Below are 14,779 nucleotides of genomic sequence, written 5' to 3'. Positions count from 1 at the left end.
GACAATAATATACAGATAAGATTTGAAGAATCCAAGATTCATTTACCTATCAGTCATTAAGTACTGCTAATTGCCAGACACAGTAATTAGGAGCTGTATGATCTGTATGGGTTTTCTTATGGAAAGCAGATGCCGTTTTCAGGAAAAATTTGTCTAGTGCCAGGATCAGAAATAGAGTGCTAACACTGGAATTAAAATTAAAAATTAATTTAAAAAAAGAAATGGAGTGCTGGAACAATTTATCTGCCCCAGTTTGCCTGTGCTTATATTTTCAGGTTTCCTGTATTATTATCAACTGCTCGTCAGTCTCTAAGTATCTTGTATACACAGTTTTCGATTATTATGTAATTGTTTTTTATCTGCATTTCAGTGCTTAATTTTCTTAGATGATCCTCAGGCCGTGAGTGATATCTTAGAAAAACTGGTCAAGGAAGACAACCTCCTGATGGCTTATCAGATTTGTTTTGATTTGTATGAAAGTGCTAGCCAGCAGTTTTTGTCATCTGTAATCCAGAATCTTCGAACTGTTGGCACCCCTATTGCTTCTGTGCCTGGATCCACCAATACGGGTACTGTCCCAGGATCAGAGAAAGACAGGTATAAGTATCTTTTTCTGCATCAGAACTAATTGGACAACCTTTATTTCATTTTGAGAATAGGTGGAATATTCATCAACCATGTAGTCTAAGAATTATTTTCAGAATTAGCTTTCATAGATTGTAAAGTCTTATTAAGGCTATTGCTCTGTTTTGCACTGTGCTGGGTACATTAAGGAAAATCAAAACTGGGAACTCTTCTGGAAAGAAATGGAAGTGATTGACGGGGAGGGCTAATTGCATGTGTGCTATCTAACCAAGTAAATTAAAAATCTCAGGTTAGGTGGGCTAGATTTTAGTATTTGGAAAGTAAACATTTCCAGCTTTTTGTGCTTTTATTAGAACTAAATATACATTTATCTTAGGCTGATGCAATGTTAGATTTTATTTTACTGTATTTTTTTATGCATTTAGACCACTTATTTAAAATGTTTAAATGTTTTTCTTATGCCTCCTTTTTTCCTTTTAAAGTTCACACAGCAGTGAGAGTTATTTTTCTGAAACAAATGTCACAACTCTTTGAATCTCCAATACTTGGCGAACACATTTCATATAAAATTCTAAGTCTTGAACATGGCCTTCAAGGTTATACATGATCCATCCTCTCCATACCCCTCAACTCATCTCTTGCTGCTTTCTTCCTTACTTACTGCCCTCTGATCTCAGTGGCCTTTTTACTATTACTCAAAAACACTAGAAATAGTCCTGCTTCAGTAAGGTTTTCTTGAATTTTAGTTTTTAGTATTTGTTTTCTGCCCTTTATTTTTCTTTATTTGGGGCTTATCATTATATGTAAGTTGGATTTTCTTTGCCCATCTTCTGTATTTCTCATTTCTTTTGAATCCTTTTCAGCTCTTCAATTCTTTCTTTCTTTCTTTCTTTCTTTCTTTCTTTCTTTCTTTCTTTCTATTATTTATTTATTTATTTATTTATTTTTAACGTTTTATTTATTTTTGAGACAGGGAGAGACAGAGCATGAACAGGGGAGGGTCAGAGAGAGGGAGACACAGAATCTGAAACAGGCTCCAGGCTCTGAGCTGTCAGCACAGAGCCCGACGTGGGGCTCCAACTCACGGACCGCGAGATCACGACCTGAGCTGAAGTCGGCCACTTAACCGACTGAGCCACCCATGCGCCCCTCTTTCTTTTATTTAAAAGGAACTATTTATTTGGGGAGAGAGAGCACATGTGCAACTGTGGGAGGGACAGAGCGAGGGAGATAGAGAATTCCAAACAGCTTCCGTGCTGTCAGTGCAGAGCCCAGCTTGGGACTCCATCTCACAAACCAACTGTGAAATCATGACCTAAGCCAAAATCAAGAGTCAGACACTTAACTGACTGAACCAGCCAGGCACCCCTTCAATTCTTTCTTTTAATTGAATGATAATTTAAATACTGTTAAATACACATATCCTAATGATCCAGTTCAATGAGTTCTGACAGTGTAAATACCCAAATAACCATCATCTGTATTATCATCCCAGAAACTTGCCCTGTGCCCTTCGAGGTCAACCCACTGCCCCTGAGGCAACCACTGGTTTGATTTCCGTCAGAATAGATTAGTTTTGCCAGTTCTTAAACTTCATATAAATGGTTCATATAGCATGTATTCTTTTGTTTCTGCTTCTTGCACTGAACATGTTATATATATCTGTGGTTTTTGGATGAAATAGTAACTGATTTCTTTTTATCATTGAGCAGCATTTCATTGTATGAATATACCACAGTTTGTTTATTCATTTTTATACTGATGGACATTTGGGTTGTTTCAAAACAAGGCTACTAGAACATTCCTATACAAGTCTTTGTGGACAAATATTTTCATTTCTCTTGGGTAAATACCTAGGATTAGAATAGCTGGGTCACAGGGTATATGTTTAAATTGGTAAGAATCTGCCGAAATATTTTCCAATATTTCCAAATGGTTGCCCATTTTACCCTCCCAACAGCAATGTATTAGCATTCCATTTGTTTGTTTGCCAACATCAGATGTTATCAGTCTCTTTACCATTACTCATTTTAGTGGTATAAAGTGATATTTTGTTGTTAATTTTTATACAAGTAATTTGTCAGATATATTGTTTTGAACATTTTCTCCCAGTCTTTGGCTTATCTTTTCATTTTATTAGTGGTATTTTTTGATGAACACAAGTTTTTACTTATTTTTTTTTAATGTTTATTTATTTGGGGCTCAGTCGGTTAAGTGTCCTACTTCGGCTCAGGTCATGATCTCACAGTTCATGAGTTTGAGCCCCGTGTTGGGCTCTGTGCTGACAGAGCCTGGAGCCTGCTTGGGATTCTGTGTCTCCATCTCCCTCTCTCTCTCTGCCCCTCCTCCGCTTGCACTCTTTCTCTCTCTCAAAAATAAACATTAAAAAAAATTTTTTTAATTAAAAAAAAAATGTTTACTTAAATAAATAAGTGGGGAGAGGGAGAGAAAGAATACTATCAAGACGGCACTCGATCTCATGAACCGTGAGATTATGACCTGAGCCGAAATCAAGAGCTGGACACTTTACTGACTGAGCCACCCAAGCATCCCAAAAATTTTTGTATTTTATAATCCTGTTTTCCATTTTGGGATCCCAATCTAAGCAATTCTTTGTCAGTCTCACAGTTACAAAGGTATTCTGCTGTTCTGCCACACTCCTAGAAAATGTATAGTTTAAGGTTTGTAATATGGTGTCAGGAATAAAGAGTTTGTTTAAAAACATGGATGTCTAGTAATTCCATTAGCATTTGTTTGAAAGACTGTCCTTTCCCTGTGGAATTGCCTTGGAACCTTGGACATGTGATATGTGGATCGATTTCTCTATTCTTTTCCATTTATTTGTCTTTCCTTATACCAGTATAAGGAAACAGTGTCTTTATTACTAAAGCTTATAGTCTTGAAATCAGGTCAGTGGAAGACATACAGTTATGACCTCCCTTCTCTCCTCACCACCAAGATTGTTTTGGGTCTCTTGCATTTCTGTAAGCCTGAGGGGATTCTGGTTGGGATTGTGTCGAATCTCTTCAATTTGGAACAAATTGAGACCCTCACAATATTGGGTCTTAACAATCCATAAGCATAGTTTTGTTCTTAATTTATTTAGATTTTCTTTAAATTTTCTCAGCAGCATTTTATAGATTTTAGTTCAGAGATTTTGTACGTCTTAAATTAATTCCTAAGTATGTTTTTTGATGCTATTGTAAGTGGTATGTTAAATTTCAATTTCTATTTGTTACTAATATGTAGAAATACAGTTGACTTTTTATATTAATGTGAATCCCACAACCTTGCTTAAATCACTTATTAGGTCTAGTAATTTTTTTTTTTTATAGATCCTTCTATAGACTTTTGTACATAGGGATCCTGTTACCTTAATAGAAACGATTTTACTTCTTCCTTTATAATTTTCATGACTTTTCCACCCTTGTTTTTCTGCATTGGCTAGGATTTCCAATGTTACTGGGTAGACATAAGAGTGAACATCCATTCATTCCTGATCTTAGGGGAATGGCATTTGTTTTATTTCTTGTTAATTTAAATTTTTTCTTTCATACCTTCTCCTTTATTTGATTTGTGTTTATCTGGTCTTATGTTTCCTCTGAATTAATTTTCTGAAATTATTATTTTGCTTCCTTCGTTTATAATTTCCCCCCAGTTTTATAATTTCATTTCTGAATTATCTGATTCTGGTATGTTTTATTCTTTTATATCTTGTATAATTTTATTAATGTCTTTTACCTCTTTTGAAATAATTTTTTTCTTTTAATATTATATGGGCTTTAACTTTGATCCTTGTCAGTAGCTTGTCTTTACTGAAATTAGTTTTCCTAAATTTTTGCAAAGGAGGCTTATTTAGGATAGTTTTTCTAATTTTACTGCTCTCTAGAATTTCCTCTTCTGTTGTGTTACTGAGTTTTAAAATGGTATCTTACAACTTGAGATCTCTTAACTCTCTTTCTTGCTTTTTTTTTTTTTTTTAAGTTTATTTCTTTCGAGAGAGACAGAGACAGCATGAGGAAGGAGAAGTAGAGAGAGAGGGAAGGAGGGAGGGAATCCCAACCAGGCTCCTCCCTGCCAGTGCAGAGCCTGATGCGGGTCTCAAACTCACATACTGTGAGGTCGTAACCTGAGCCAAAACCAAGAGTCAGATGCTCAACCAACTGAGCCACCCAGTCCCCCTTACTTTCTCACTTTTATTTGGTCTTTCTTTTTTCTTTCTTTCTGCCATGGTAATTGGATTCTGTACCCAACATTTTATCCCCATTAAAATGCTTTCGCCTAGAAGGGAGTATTGGCTGGTTGTTTTTCAGAGTCGTTGGGGTCCTCAGCTGCTTCACTTCAAACTGGTGATGTAGCTGGTGATGGTGTATCTCCACCTGGCTGTGTTTTAGGAGTTTGGTGGGTGCTTTGTCATCTGGTTTTGTTGTATTTGTTGTTTGTGCTAACCTAGTTAGTTGTGTGGTTTTATGAATTTATTTGGAGGAAATTAAATCACTGGGCTGCTTCCATCTTAATAGAATCGTCTCTGTTTCTTAAGGGAAATACTTAGGTAATTAAACATTTTTTCCTTGCAAAATATTTATTTGAACATGGTTCACATTCTTTAGTTTGATAACTAGTTACCTATACATACTATTCAGAAAAGATTTATCAGATTAGTAACTGTTGATTCTCTTCATTTTAGTGACTCAATGGAAACAGAAGAAAAGCCAGGTAGTGTACTTGTAGGAAAGACACCAGAAGTGGTAAGTGTGTTTTTTGAAGTTGAGGTTACCATTTAACATACAATTATATTGTAAGTTATTTTAAAGTGTTATATATCTGTCTTTGTTAGTGGTTTAATATTAAGTTTAATACCAAAGTTATTTTATAAAAATAGATCTTCTGTAAAAAAGTAAAATTTTAAAGACTGACCCTAGAAAGTGCTTTACTTAGAAGAAAGCAAATCCTTAGATCCTTACAAAAGATTGACCTCTGTCTAGAATAACTCTGAATTATTTGTCACAGGATGAGAAAAAAGTATGGCCTCTAACAACTAAATGACAACTTAGTTGTAGACGGGGCAGGGTACTTTAGTTGTCTTTGTTATTTTTAATATTCATGGTGTATGGAGGAATGGGGTAAGTATTAGAACAGTGGTCTGTTGGATGTAAATGTTTCCTCCACCAAGACTTTTGATTTTTGATACTCAGGTATATAAGTGTCAACTATTATTTACCTGGATAGCTTGGTAGTTGATGAGATCATATATATGCGTTGGTTAAATGTGTTTTTGATTTTTCCAGTTTGGAGTAGGCAGTTTCTCACCTAAAGTATGAGTTGTTCTGTATAAAATAGTTTTCCTTGCATATCATCAGTAGTCATTCTTTTACAGTTTGGGGTTTTTTTTTTAACATTAAAATAATTTTACATTGGAAGTTTCTTCAGAGTGAATTGTATTCTTTCATTAAACTGGTATCATATTTCAGTGGTAACTATTAAAGAAATATTCTTTCTTTCAAATAAGTGATACATGAGTTTTCTAGATCCTACTATTAAGATACAAGTTTTGCTCTGTGTATGGATTGTGAATTTCACTGGTTTAGGGCTGTTAAAGCACAATTGGTGGATATCAGTAATATATGAATTTTTCTTCTTGTTTGTTTATTTTGGCAGAGTCCAGAGCCCAAGGACCAGACTTTGAAAATGATTAAAATTTTAAGCGGTGAAATGGCTATTGAGTTACATCTACAGTTTTTAATACGAAATAATAACACAGATCTCATGATTCTAAAAAACACAAAGGTAGGAAATTCATCTGTAATGGAGGCTTTCTTGTATTTATTTCTTTGTTGATTATTAGTATGTATACTTATTTATTATTGAATACTTCGTTGCATTTTATTCTAATCAAGAAAGTAACTTAAAAAGAATAACAAAGAGAGAAATTCTTGAATTTGTTGAGAGAAGAAAGGAAATTAAAATGGAGTTCCTGTTTTTGTGTTTCACATTCATTGGGAAGTTTAGTGGTTTGTTTTGTTTTGTTTTTTAACATTCATTTGTTTATTTCTGAGAGTGTGTGAGCAGGGGAGGGGCAGAGAGAGAAGGAGACAACAGAGAATCCCAAGTAGGCTTTAGGTTGTCAGAGCCTGACTTGGGGTTAGAACTCACAAACCGTGAGATCATTGCCTGAGCCGAAATCAAGAATCAGACACTTAGCGGACTGAGCCATGCAGGTGCTCCTTGTTTTAATTTTTTTTAGTTAACTTTTTAATATGTACATGTAACACTTGGATGAATGGCCTAATCAGAGCACTGATGCAGTTTGTTTATGTGTCTTTTTTCCCATTGAACTGCAAACTGCTTGAGTGTACAGGTTTTTGATATTGTGTAATGTTTCTTGAGATACTGATCCTAACAGTAGGATTAATTTTAATCTTTGAATAGATAATATATTCATCTGGTTCAAGAAAATGTTTTCATACGAAAAAACTTACGTATTTTTCTTCCCTTTCCTGTCTTATCTACCCAGCAGCTTTTGATAAAGTCATTTATTCCTCTTTTACAGCTATATACTATTTCAATACTACACAGTTGTTTGACTGAAATATGAATCATACTTCTCAAATTTTTAATAATTACAAATGTCAGATGGACACAGTTACACAGTTTGTATTTATGACAGTTTTTTGAAACTAATCTTTATAATATAGTCTCATTAGAAATAAACAAAATCCCTTTGGTTACTGCCAGAGGTGCAGAGTGAGAAGAGATGCAGCATTGTTCTCTAGGCTAGCCTGATACCTTGGAGACCTTAGACAAGATGCTGAAAAGAAATGACAAATTAAACTATTCAGAAACCAATAAATAGAAAATCTACTACCTAAATTGCTACCTAAAACCTACTGATCTCAAGACTACAGATAAATCTCTGACTTGCTTGTGTTTATAAACTACCTATTTAATCTTTACAAAAAATTATCCAGGGGCGCCTGGGTGACTCAGTTGGTTAAGCATCGGACTTCGGCTCAGGTCATGATCTCACAATTCATGAGTTTGAGCCCTGCATTGGGCTCTCTGCTGTCAGCACAGAGCCTACTTCAGATCCCCTGCCCCTCCCCCACTCTCTCATTCTCTCTCTCTCTCAAAAATAAGTAAACATTAAAAATTATAATGTCCAAGATTCATAGTTTAATGTCAGTTCAGTTTGTTAATATTTTCATCACAAAACAGGGCCTCTGATTGTGTACCTACATGTGACTTTGTGTATGTATGAATATTTTGCCAGTGGTACAAATGTATTTGTTTTTATAGGATGCAGTACGGAATTCTGTATGTCACACAGCAACCGTTATAGCAAATTCTTTTATGCACTGTGGGACTACCAGTGACCAGTTTCTTAGGTAAATATACTCGAAGGTTTCCACTTTGGTTTAAAATCATCTTTAATAGAGACACTTGACATTGTTACATAGATGTAGCTGCCAGTCCTGAATTTTAAATTCTGTTTTTGCTATTTTATACATTTTTTTAGTGCATATGCCTGCTTATTTTAAGGTAAAATTAATTCCCTTTATTAGTTGGCTTGAATCTAGGCTTTTTCATGACATGATATTAATGTAATTCTGCTTTTGTTCATAGTGAAATTACATATCATGCATTTTTTAAAGTCTCTAGAATACTAAGAACTTAGTAGATAAAATAGAATCACCAGTAATTTGAGCTCCGTAAAGTAAAATGATTTGTAATAGTTCAAGGTAAAATTTTAATGCTTTGACTTTAGTATTATAAAAAACTTTATGGCATTCATTTCAATAGTATTGCTGAATTTTCTTGCAGAGATAACTTGGAATGGTTGGCCAGAGCCACTAACTGGGCGAAATTTACAGCTACAGCCAGTTTGGGTGTAATTCATAAGGTAATATACAATGATCAGTGCGAACGGAACCAATTTTTCTGGAGTTAAAAAACGTAAAAGTTTATTGTATTTCTTTCATAAGTAAATTTTTTTAAATCAGATAGATTCTCTTACAGGAAAGAATAAAGTAAATAAGAAATGAAAATACATATGTATGTGTTTGATTTTGATAAAAGGTGGAAATCCTTTCCTTATGAAGACTAAGCCATTTCTCACAGGATGAATTGAAATAAATTATTTGTATAGTCTGAAATGAATTTGGGGAAATGTTATAAAACAAGGGAAAAAATTAAAGCGTTTGTTTCTAACAAGGATGTGATTCAATCTCTTAAAGATTCTCCTCATTTGAGTTATAAAGTTGTATAGGAGAGAGCCCCACTTCCTCCTCTTTCAGAAAGTGAACATTCTGGAGAAAAGAAAATAATTCTAGAAAATATTACATCTTTGTTCTCTCACTTTTCTCTTACTGACACCTTTATTGTGGCTCAATTTTACAGGGTCACGAGAAGGAGGCATTACAGTTAATGGCAACATATCTTCCCAAGGACACTTCTCCAGGATCCGCCTATCAGGAAGGTGGAGGTCTCTATGCATTAGGTCTTATTCATGCCAATCATGGTGGTGATATAATTGACTATCTGCTTAACCAGCTTAAGAATGCTAGTAATGATGTAAGTACGAAAATGGAAAACTAGTCTGTTACTTAAGAGTCCAAGAAAATATTACATTTGCCAAATTACTTTAGTGAATAGAAATTTTATACATTTTGAAATTCCCAAAATGGAACTGTTCTTAAAGAATTCTTTTTTAAGGGAATTTTCCTTCCTGTTCTATAAACTAAAATTGTGCTTCTCAGTCCTTTAAAATTGGTATGTGACAAGCAAAATAAAGTACCATATGTTTGTAAAATATATGTTGTATTTCCACACTTAAGAGTTTTGGAATGTTAGAACTGTAAGTGACCTTAATGATCATTTGGTTTAATCTTGTTATTTTATAGGACACTAAGTCCCAAAGAAGTAACTGTCAGGAATCAATTCTTAGTTATTTGGTGTTTTATAATTTGTTACATGTAATTGTTTTGGAAAAACTTACTAAGCAGCTTGTTCTTATTTTACAGAACTTTGAAATAGGATTTTAGACTTTAACTTTTATGTTAGAGTAGACTCTTTTTTAGAAGGCTATTAGGAGATTAGCTAAGTAAGAAAGATAACTTTGTCCTCCTATTTCAGTGAAAAGATTGAGGCCAATAGGATGATCTGTCTCCACTAATAAGCCCCTCATCCACGAATTTTATATACATTTATTCATGGCTTTGCCTCATTTCCTTCTCAGGTAAAAATTTTCTAATCAGACAAATCTCTTTGGTTACCAGCAATATAAACCTCCACTGATTGACTTTAAACAAAATGTTTATTGGAAGTAGTTTATATAATTAAAGGAAAAGCTGATGAACCAATTCTCACAACAGTTAAGAGCCAGGGCAATTCTAGAGATCTAGATAACAGGAACTAATTGTATCATTTTTCTAGGGCCCTGCTGTCAGGATGAAGGAATTTGAAATGTTTTTTGTCCTTGGGTCATTTCACTTAAGAAAGATTGGAATTTCAGAGAAAGAGCATTCAGTTGGCCTGTCTTGGGTCTCACGGTCCCATACTTTGGGTAGGAGAAAGTGGGCACGTATTAAGTTGGCAATTCCACCAAAACTAACCAGTGGGAGAAGAGTATTTCCCAAGCAACGTTGAGGTGCTGTCTCCTGTAAAAGGAGACTGCACTCAAAAATGACAGATGACCACTAATGTGTCCGTCTTGAAATAAAGACCAGCTTTTGCCCTTGACCCCGTTTTTCCTACTTCTTCATGACTGTGTTCCATAGATACCTTTTCCTCCTCTCTTCAGCCTCCTTCCCCTTAGCCAGTAAGCATATTCAGGTCTCACCTATCCTAAAAAAATCTTTCCTTGACACTTGCTTCTCCTTCTTAGTTATCATATTTCTCCCTTTCTCATGTAAACTTATTAAAAAAGAGCTATACCCTCTCTCTCCACTTTATCTCTCATTCACTTCTCAACTTACTATTATTTTGCATCAGCAAGCACCATTCTTTTGAAACTGAAATTGCTGAGGTTACCACTGGCCATCTGAGTCAAATCCTTTGGTCATACTCACTAGGTCAACTGCCCTGCATGTTTAATATCACAATACATTTTGAAGTTAGAATAAAAGCTTGGATTTTTAAGTACAGTATTCCAAATCACTGGAACCCATGCTTTTTCCCTAGATCGTTCGACATGGGGGCAGCCTGGGCCTGGGTTTGGCTGCCATGGGGACTGCACGCCAGGATGTATATGACTTGCTAAAAACGAACCTTTATCAGGATGATGCTGTGACAGGTAAGTGATTCTTTGCAAAGACAACTCACTTTAGGATTAATTAACGTGACTAAATTTGTTTTCTACTTATATTTTGTTTTGTCTTGTTTTTTAAGTATTTTGAGAGAGAGTGTGAGCAGGGAGGGGTTCAGGGGTGGGGAGAGGCAGAGAGAGAGAAGAAAGAAAGAACCCGCGCTGTCAGCATGGAATCTGACGTGGAGCTTGATCTCGTGAACTGTAAGATCATGACCTGGGCTGAAATCAAGAGTCCCAACATTTAACCAGCTGAGCCACTCAGGCGCCCCTCTACTTCTGTTTTGTAGCCTCTTAAAAATCTAATAGATTACTTGTATAGGGAGTGGATTTTGCCCCATTTGTCAAACTCATAAAAATAGATTTTGTGATGTATAAGTTTTTAAAAATGATACATCCTGTGTGTGTGTATAATTGATTTTTGCAAACAAATTTATTAGAGTGATCTATTTGTATCACAGAGCTATCTGTACTGCTTGGTGATAACATAGAAAAACATCATTGTGTCTCTTTTGAAATCACTGTTGGATTGATGGTACATTCTGTCACGATTTAAAAGGAAAATAGCTATAAATATATGGATGTGCTTTTTATCAGCTGGCTTGAAAAAATGCCTTCATTTTCATTTAATAGATGTTTTGATAGTTGATGATAATAAGTGCCACTTCCAATAGGATATGTTTTACTGAGTTTACATATGTAATTTTATTTTTTAATGTTTATTTATCTTTGAGAGGGAGCGAGAGCGAGCATGAGTCGGGGAGGGGCAGAGAAAGAAGGGGACAGAGGATCTGAAGTGAGCTCCGCGCTGACAGCCCAGTGTGGGTCTTGAACCCACAAACCTCAAGACCTTGACCCGAGCCAAAGTCAGACGTTCAACCAATTGAGCCACCCAGACGCCCTATATTTTTTAATGTTTTATTTTTTACTCACTAGGGGAAGCAGCTGGCCTGGCCCTAGGTTTGGTTATGTTGGGCTCTAAAAATGCCCAGGCTATTGAGGACATGGTCGGCTATGCACAGGAAACTCAACACGAGAAGATTCTGCGTGGTCTTGCAGTTGGCATTGCATTAGTGATGTATGGGAGGATGGAGGAGGCTGATGCTCTCATTGAATCTCTCTGCCGTGATAAGGTGAGACGATACATTGTTTATCCTTTTCCCCCTGTACTCCCTCATGCCCTAGTTATCACCTGCATTTACAGAAATACTTTTCATTAGAAATTATCTCTGTTCTTGACAGAACGCATAACTATACTCGTTGATGAAACAAGGTATATAAAGCCTAATAGAATGTAGGAAAGAAAAACACTGATTAGAAGGGATGAACAGGACTAATTTGAGGATTTTAAATTTAACCAAGATTTCAGACCAGTAATTTTCAGATAAGCAGATCCAGAAAAGGTATTTAGAAATTTACAAGTTGATTTCTTTTAGAAATAGTATTTTTGGAATTATTTCATAATCATTTCATGAGATACAAATTTATTGTTTTTTCATCAAAAACCAGTGCCAATCCCCATGCTTATTTATTTGGGTGAGTGTTTTTCATTGCCTTTTGTATTGTTTTATTTTGACAGTGGTATTGTATATGGTGGGTACTCAGTGGTAAATAATGCTGTCCTCTATAGTCTTGATAAAAAGAACTACTACTGTATTAAATGATAAAGCCACTGACTATTTTGCTCAGCTCTCAGACTCCGTATCTCTTCCATTCAGTGCTCATCAGTGCCCAAGAATTAAACAAGGTAAAAGGAGGTTACAATGTAGAATTAGAAGCGAGCTTCTTTCTTATTCGTTTAATAATGGAAGTTGAGTGTCAGAGGATAGTGTTGGTATTGGACTTGAGTTTATACTTCCTAGTAAGTGTGAGGCAGTACAGGCATGTTGCACAGAATGTTGGGAATTAGAAGTTAACTCCTCCTGTATTAGAGTCTTTTATTTCCACATTTGTTTTAGCAAATTACCAACCACAAAATAGTTCTCCTTAAGTTTATTGTTTCCATCGTTTCCTACCTAAAACCAACTCTCTTGGTGGATGCCAGTTACTATTTGAAATGCTAACTTGTCTATTGATGTACATTATTCTTCTTAGGACCCAATTCTTCGACGATCTGGAATGTACACTGTAGCCATGGCTTATTGTGGCTCGGGTAACAACAAAGCTATCCGGCGCCTGCTACATGTTGCTGTAAGTACTCTTTCTTGGCTAGGGGGAAAGGAAAGTTTGCAGATGGACACTCAATGTCTAGGTTATTGCAGCACCCACACTACATGATCACCACCAGTGATCTCAGGTACAGATTCTCATTCGCTGGACACAATCAGCTGTAACCTAAGCACCAGGTTCACTTGGCTTTTCAGAAGGATGTAGTACAGGATAACAGTAAGTCGATATGAATAGAAGTCCTTAAAATCATTCAGGGGCAACTTCTGAAAACCTACTCCAAGGGGCATCCTCATTTGTAAGGAACAAGACCACATGAGTGTGTGCAGCCACCCTAGGATAGGGAAATCTAATGAACAGTAAAAATCACTTCTTTTTTACAACCTGTGAAGTTAGCTTCCAGGCAGCCCTAAGTGACATGGTTTGTTACAAGAGATACATTATACAGGAAAGCCAGTGTCCGTGTTTTCCAACAGGCTTTTCCCACTCATAGTCCTCCCAATCCAGATGGATTTTATGAACAGTAATGTTGCCTGGTAACACAGAGGACATTGTACATGTGTCTTCACTTAGTAGGTTTCTACCATCTTGGTGCCAGGAGAAGGTAAACCTCAGGTCATCTTCCCATGCAGAAAGGGTTTAGAACTATTATTATCTTCTTCCCAGAAATACTCACATTCCGCTGTATTTATTATTAATTTATCTTTTATCAGTGCAACATGTGGTATGTTGTAAATATTAAATGTTTGTATTTTGCTTGAATTTAGGACATACTTTTTTGAAAATAACTTTGAAGAAATGGTTAGATTTTCAGTGTAGCCCACAAAAGCTATATAGTGCAGCTGAAATAATCTTTAGAAGTAGCCCTGAATCCTAAACTTCACCAAGCTTAAAAGCCCTGAAATGAAAACTATATCAGATGAGTTTTTCTAAAGTGAGGAGGACATTCTAATTAAATAGTAATAAATTAATGAGGTCTAATTTACATTTGAATGATGTGAGCCTCATATCAGTTTATTCTAGTAATGGAATGCATGGTATAATGTAATCCTTTAAAATTTTTCCTAGGTAAGTGACGTTAATGATGATGTCAGGAGGGCAGCAGTAGAATCACTTGGGTTCATTCTTTTCAGGTAATTTCTAATTTCTGGTTCTCTTTATAGTCCTTTTTTTTTTTTTTTTTTAATAGTAACTAAACAGAAACTAGTGTCTGAGAAATATGTCTAGGTTCAGAGTGAAGACCATTTAACAATAAGATTAGTACTGTTCATCTGAAAAAGGAAGCAAGTGTGTCTTGAGATTCCAAGAACCTATTTGAGAAATAGTAAAATGACTTTATTATTTGTTTTTTCATAACATTCAGTGTATTTGTTTAGTTTTTTAAATCCAGATAACATATTTAGTACTCCTCTTTCCATGGACATTGGTAATTCAAATTGGATGCTGTCTCTTACACAGATTTGTAGAGTTCTTGAAGCTCTTTAATGAGAATAAAAGGTAATGGACTTTGTTTAAAGAAGGCTGAAAAATTTGCGGAGTTAAGAAAACTGTTTTGGACTTGAGATTTGGAGATGCCTTGGCTTAGTACAGTTGTGATGAAGAGGACATACTCTGAAACCAGTCTGCCAGGATTGAATCCTGGCTCTGCCACTTACAAGCTGAGTGACTTTGGGCTTGTTACTTAGCCTTTTTGAATCTCTGATTTCGGGTACAATAATAGTGCCT

The 14,779-nt window shown here is 35.5% G+C and overlaps 1 protein-coding gene across 1 annotated transcript in view; it reads left to right on the top strand.

Moving 5' to 3' along the window:
* Window positions 1–14,779, top strand: part of PSMD1 (proteasome 26S subunit, non-ATPase 1) — a 94,808-nt gene that overhangs the window by 13,233 nt on the left and 66,796 nt on the right. The window contains exons 7-16 of the mRNA XM_047083921.1: window positions 371–597; window positions 5,273–5,333; window positions 6,244–6,372; window positions 7,882–7,970; window positions 8,407–8,485; window positions 8,983–9,156; window positions 10,765–10,876; window positions 11,825–12,021; window positions 12,983–13,078; window positions 14,123–14,187. Of these exons, the coding sequence (XP_046939877.1) occupies window positions 371–597; window positions 5,273–5,333; window positions 6,244–6,372; window positions 7,882–7,970; window positions 8,407–8,485; window positions 8,983–9,156; window positions 10,765–10,876; window positions 11,825–12,021; window positions 12,983–13,078; window positions 14,123–14,187 (1,229 nt within the window). The remainder of the gene's footprint in view (window positions 1–370; window positions 598–5,272; window positions 5,334–6,243; window positions 6,373–7,881; window positions 7,971–8,406; window positions 8,486–8,982; window positions 9,157–10,764; window positions 10,877–11,824; window positions 12,022–12,982; window positions 13,079–14,122; window positions 14,188–14,779) is intronic.

This window comes from Lynx rufus, unplaced genomic scaffold, assembly GCF_022079265.1.
Source record: "Lynx rufus isolate CCGP_SWC_20201006 ecotype Redwood Valley unplaced genomic scaffold, mLynRuf1.p SCAF_2, whole genome shotgun sequence".
Taxonomy (NCBI): domain Eukaryota; kingdom Metazoa; phylum Chordata; class Mammalia; order Carnivora; family Felidae; genus Lynx; species Lynx rufus.
Note: the sequence above shows the minus strand (reverse complement) of the source record. Positions and strands in the feature narration are given on the sequence as shown.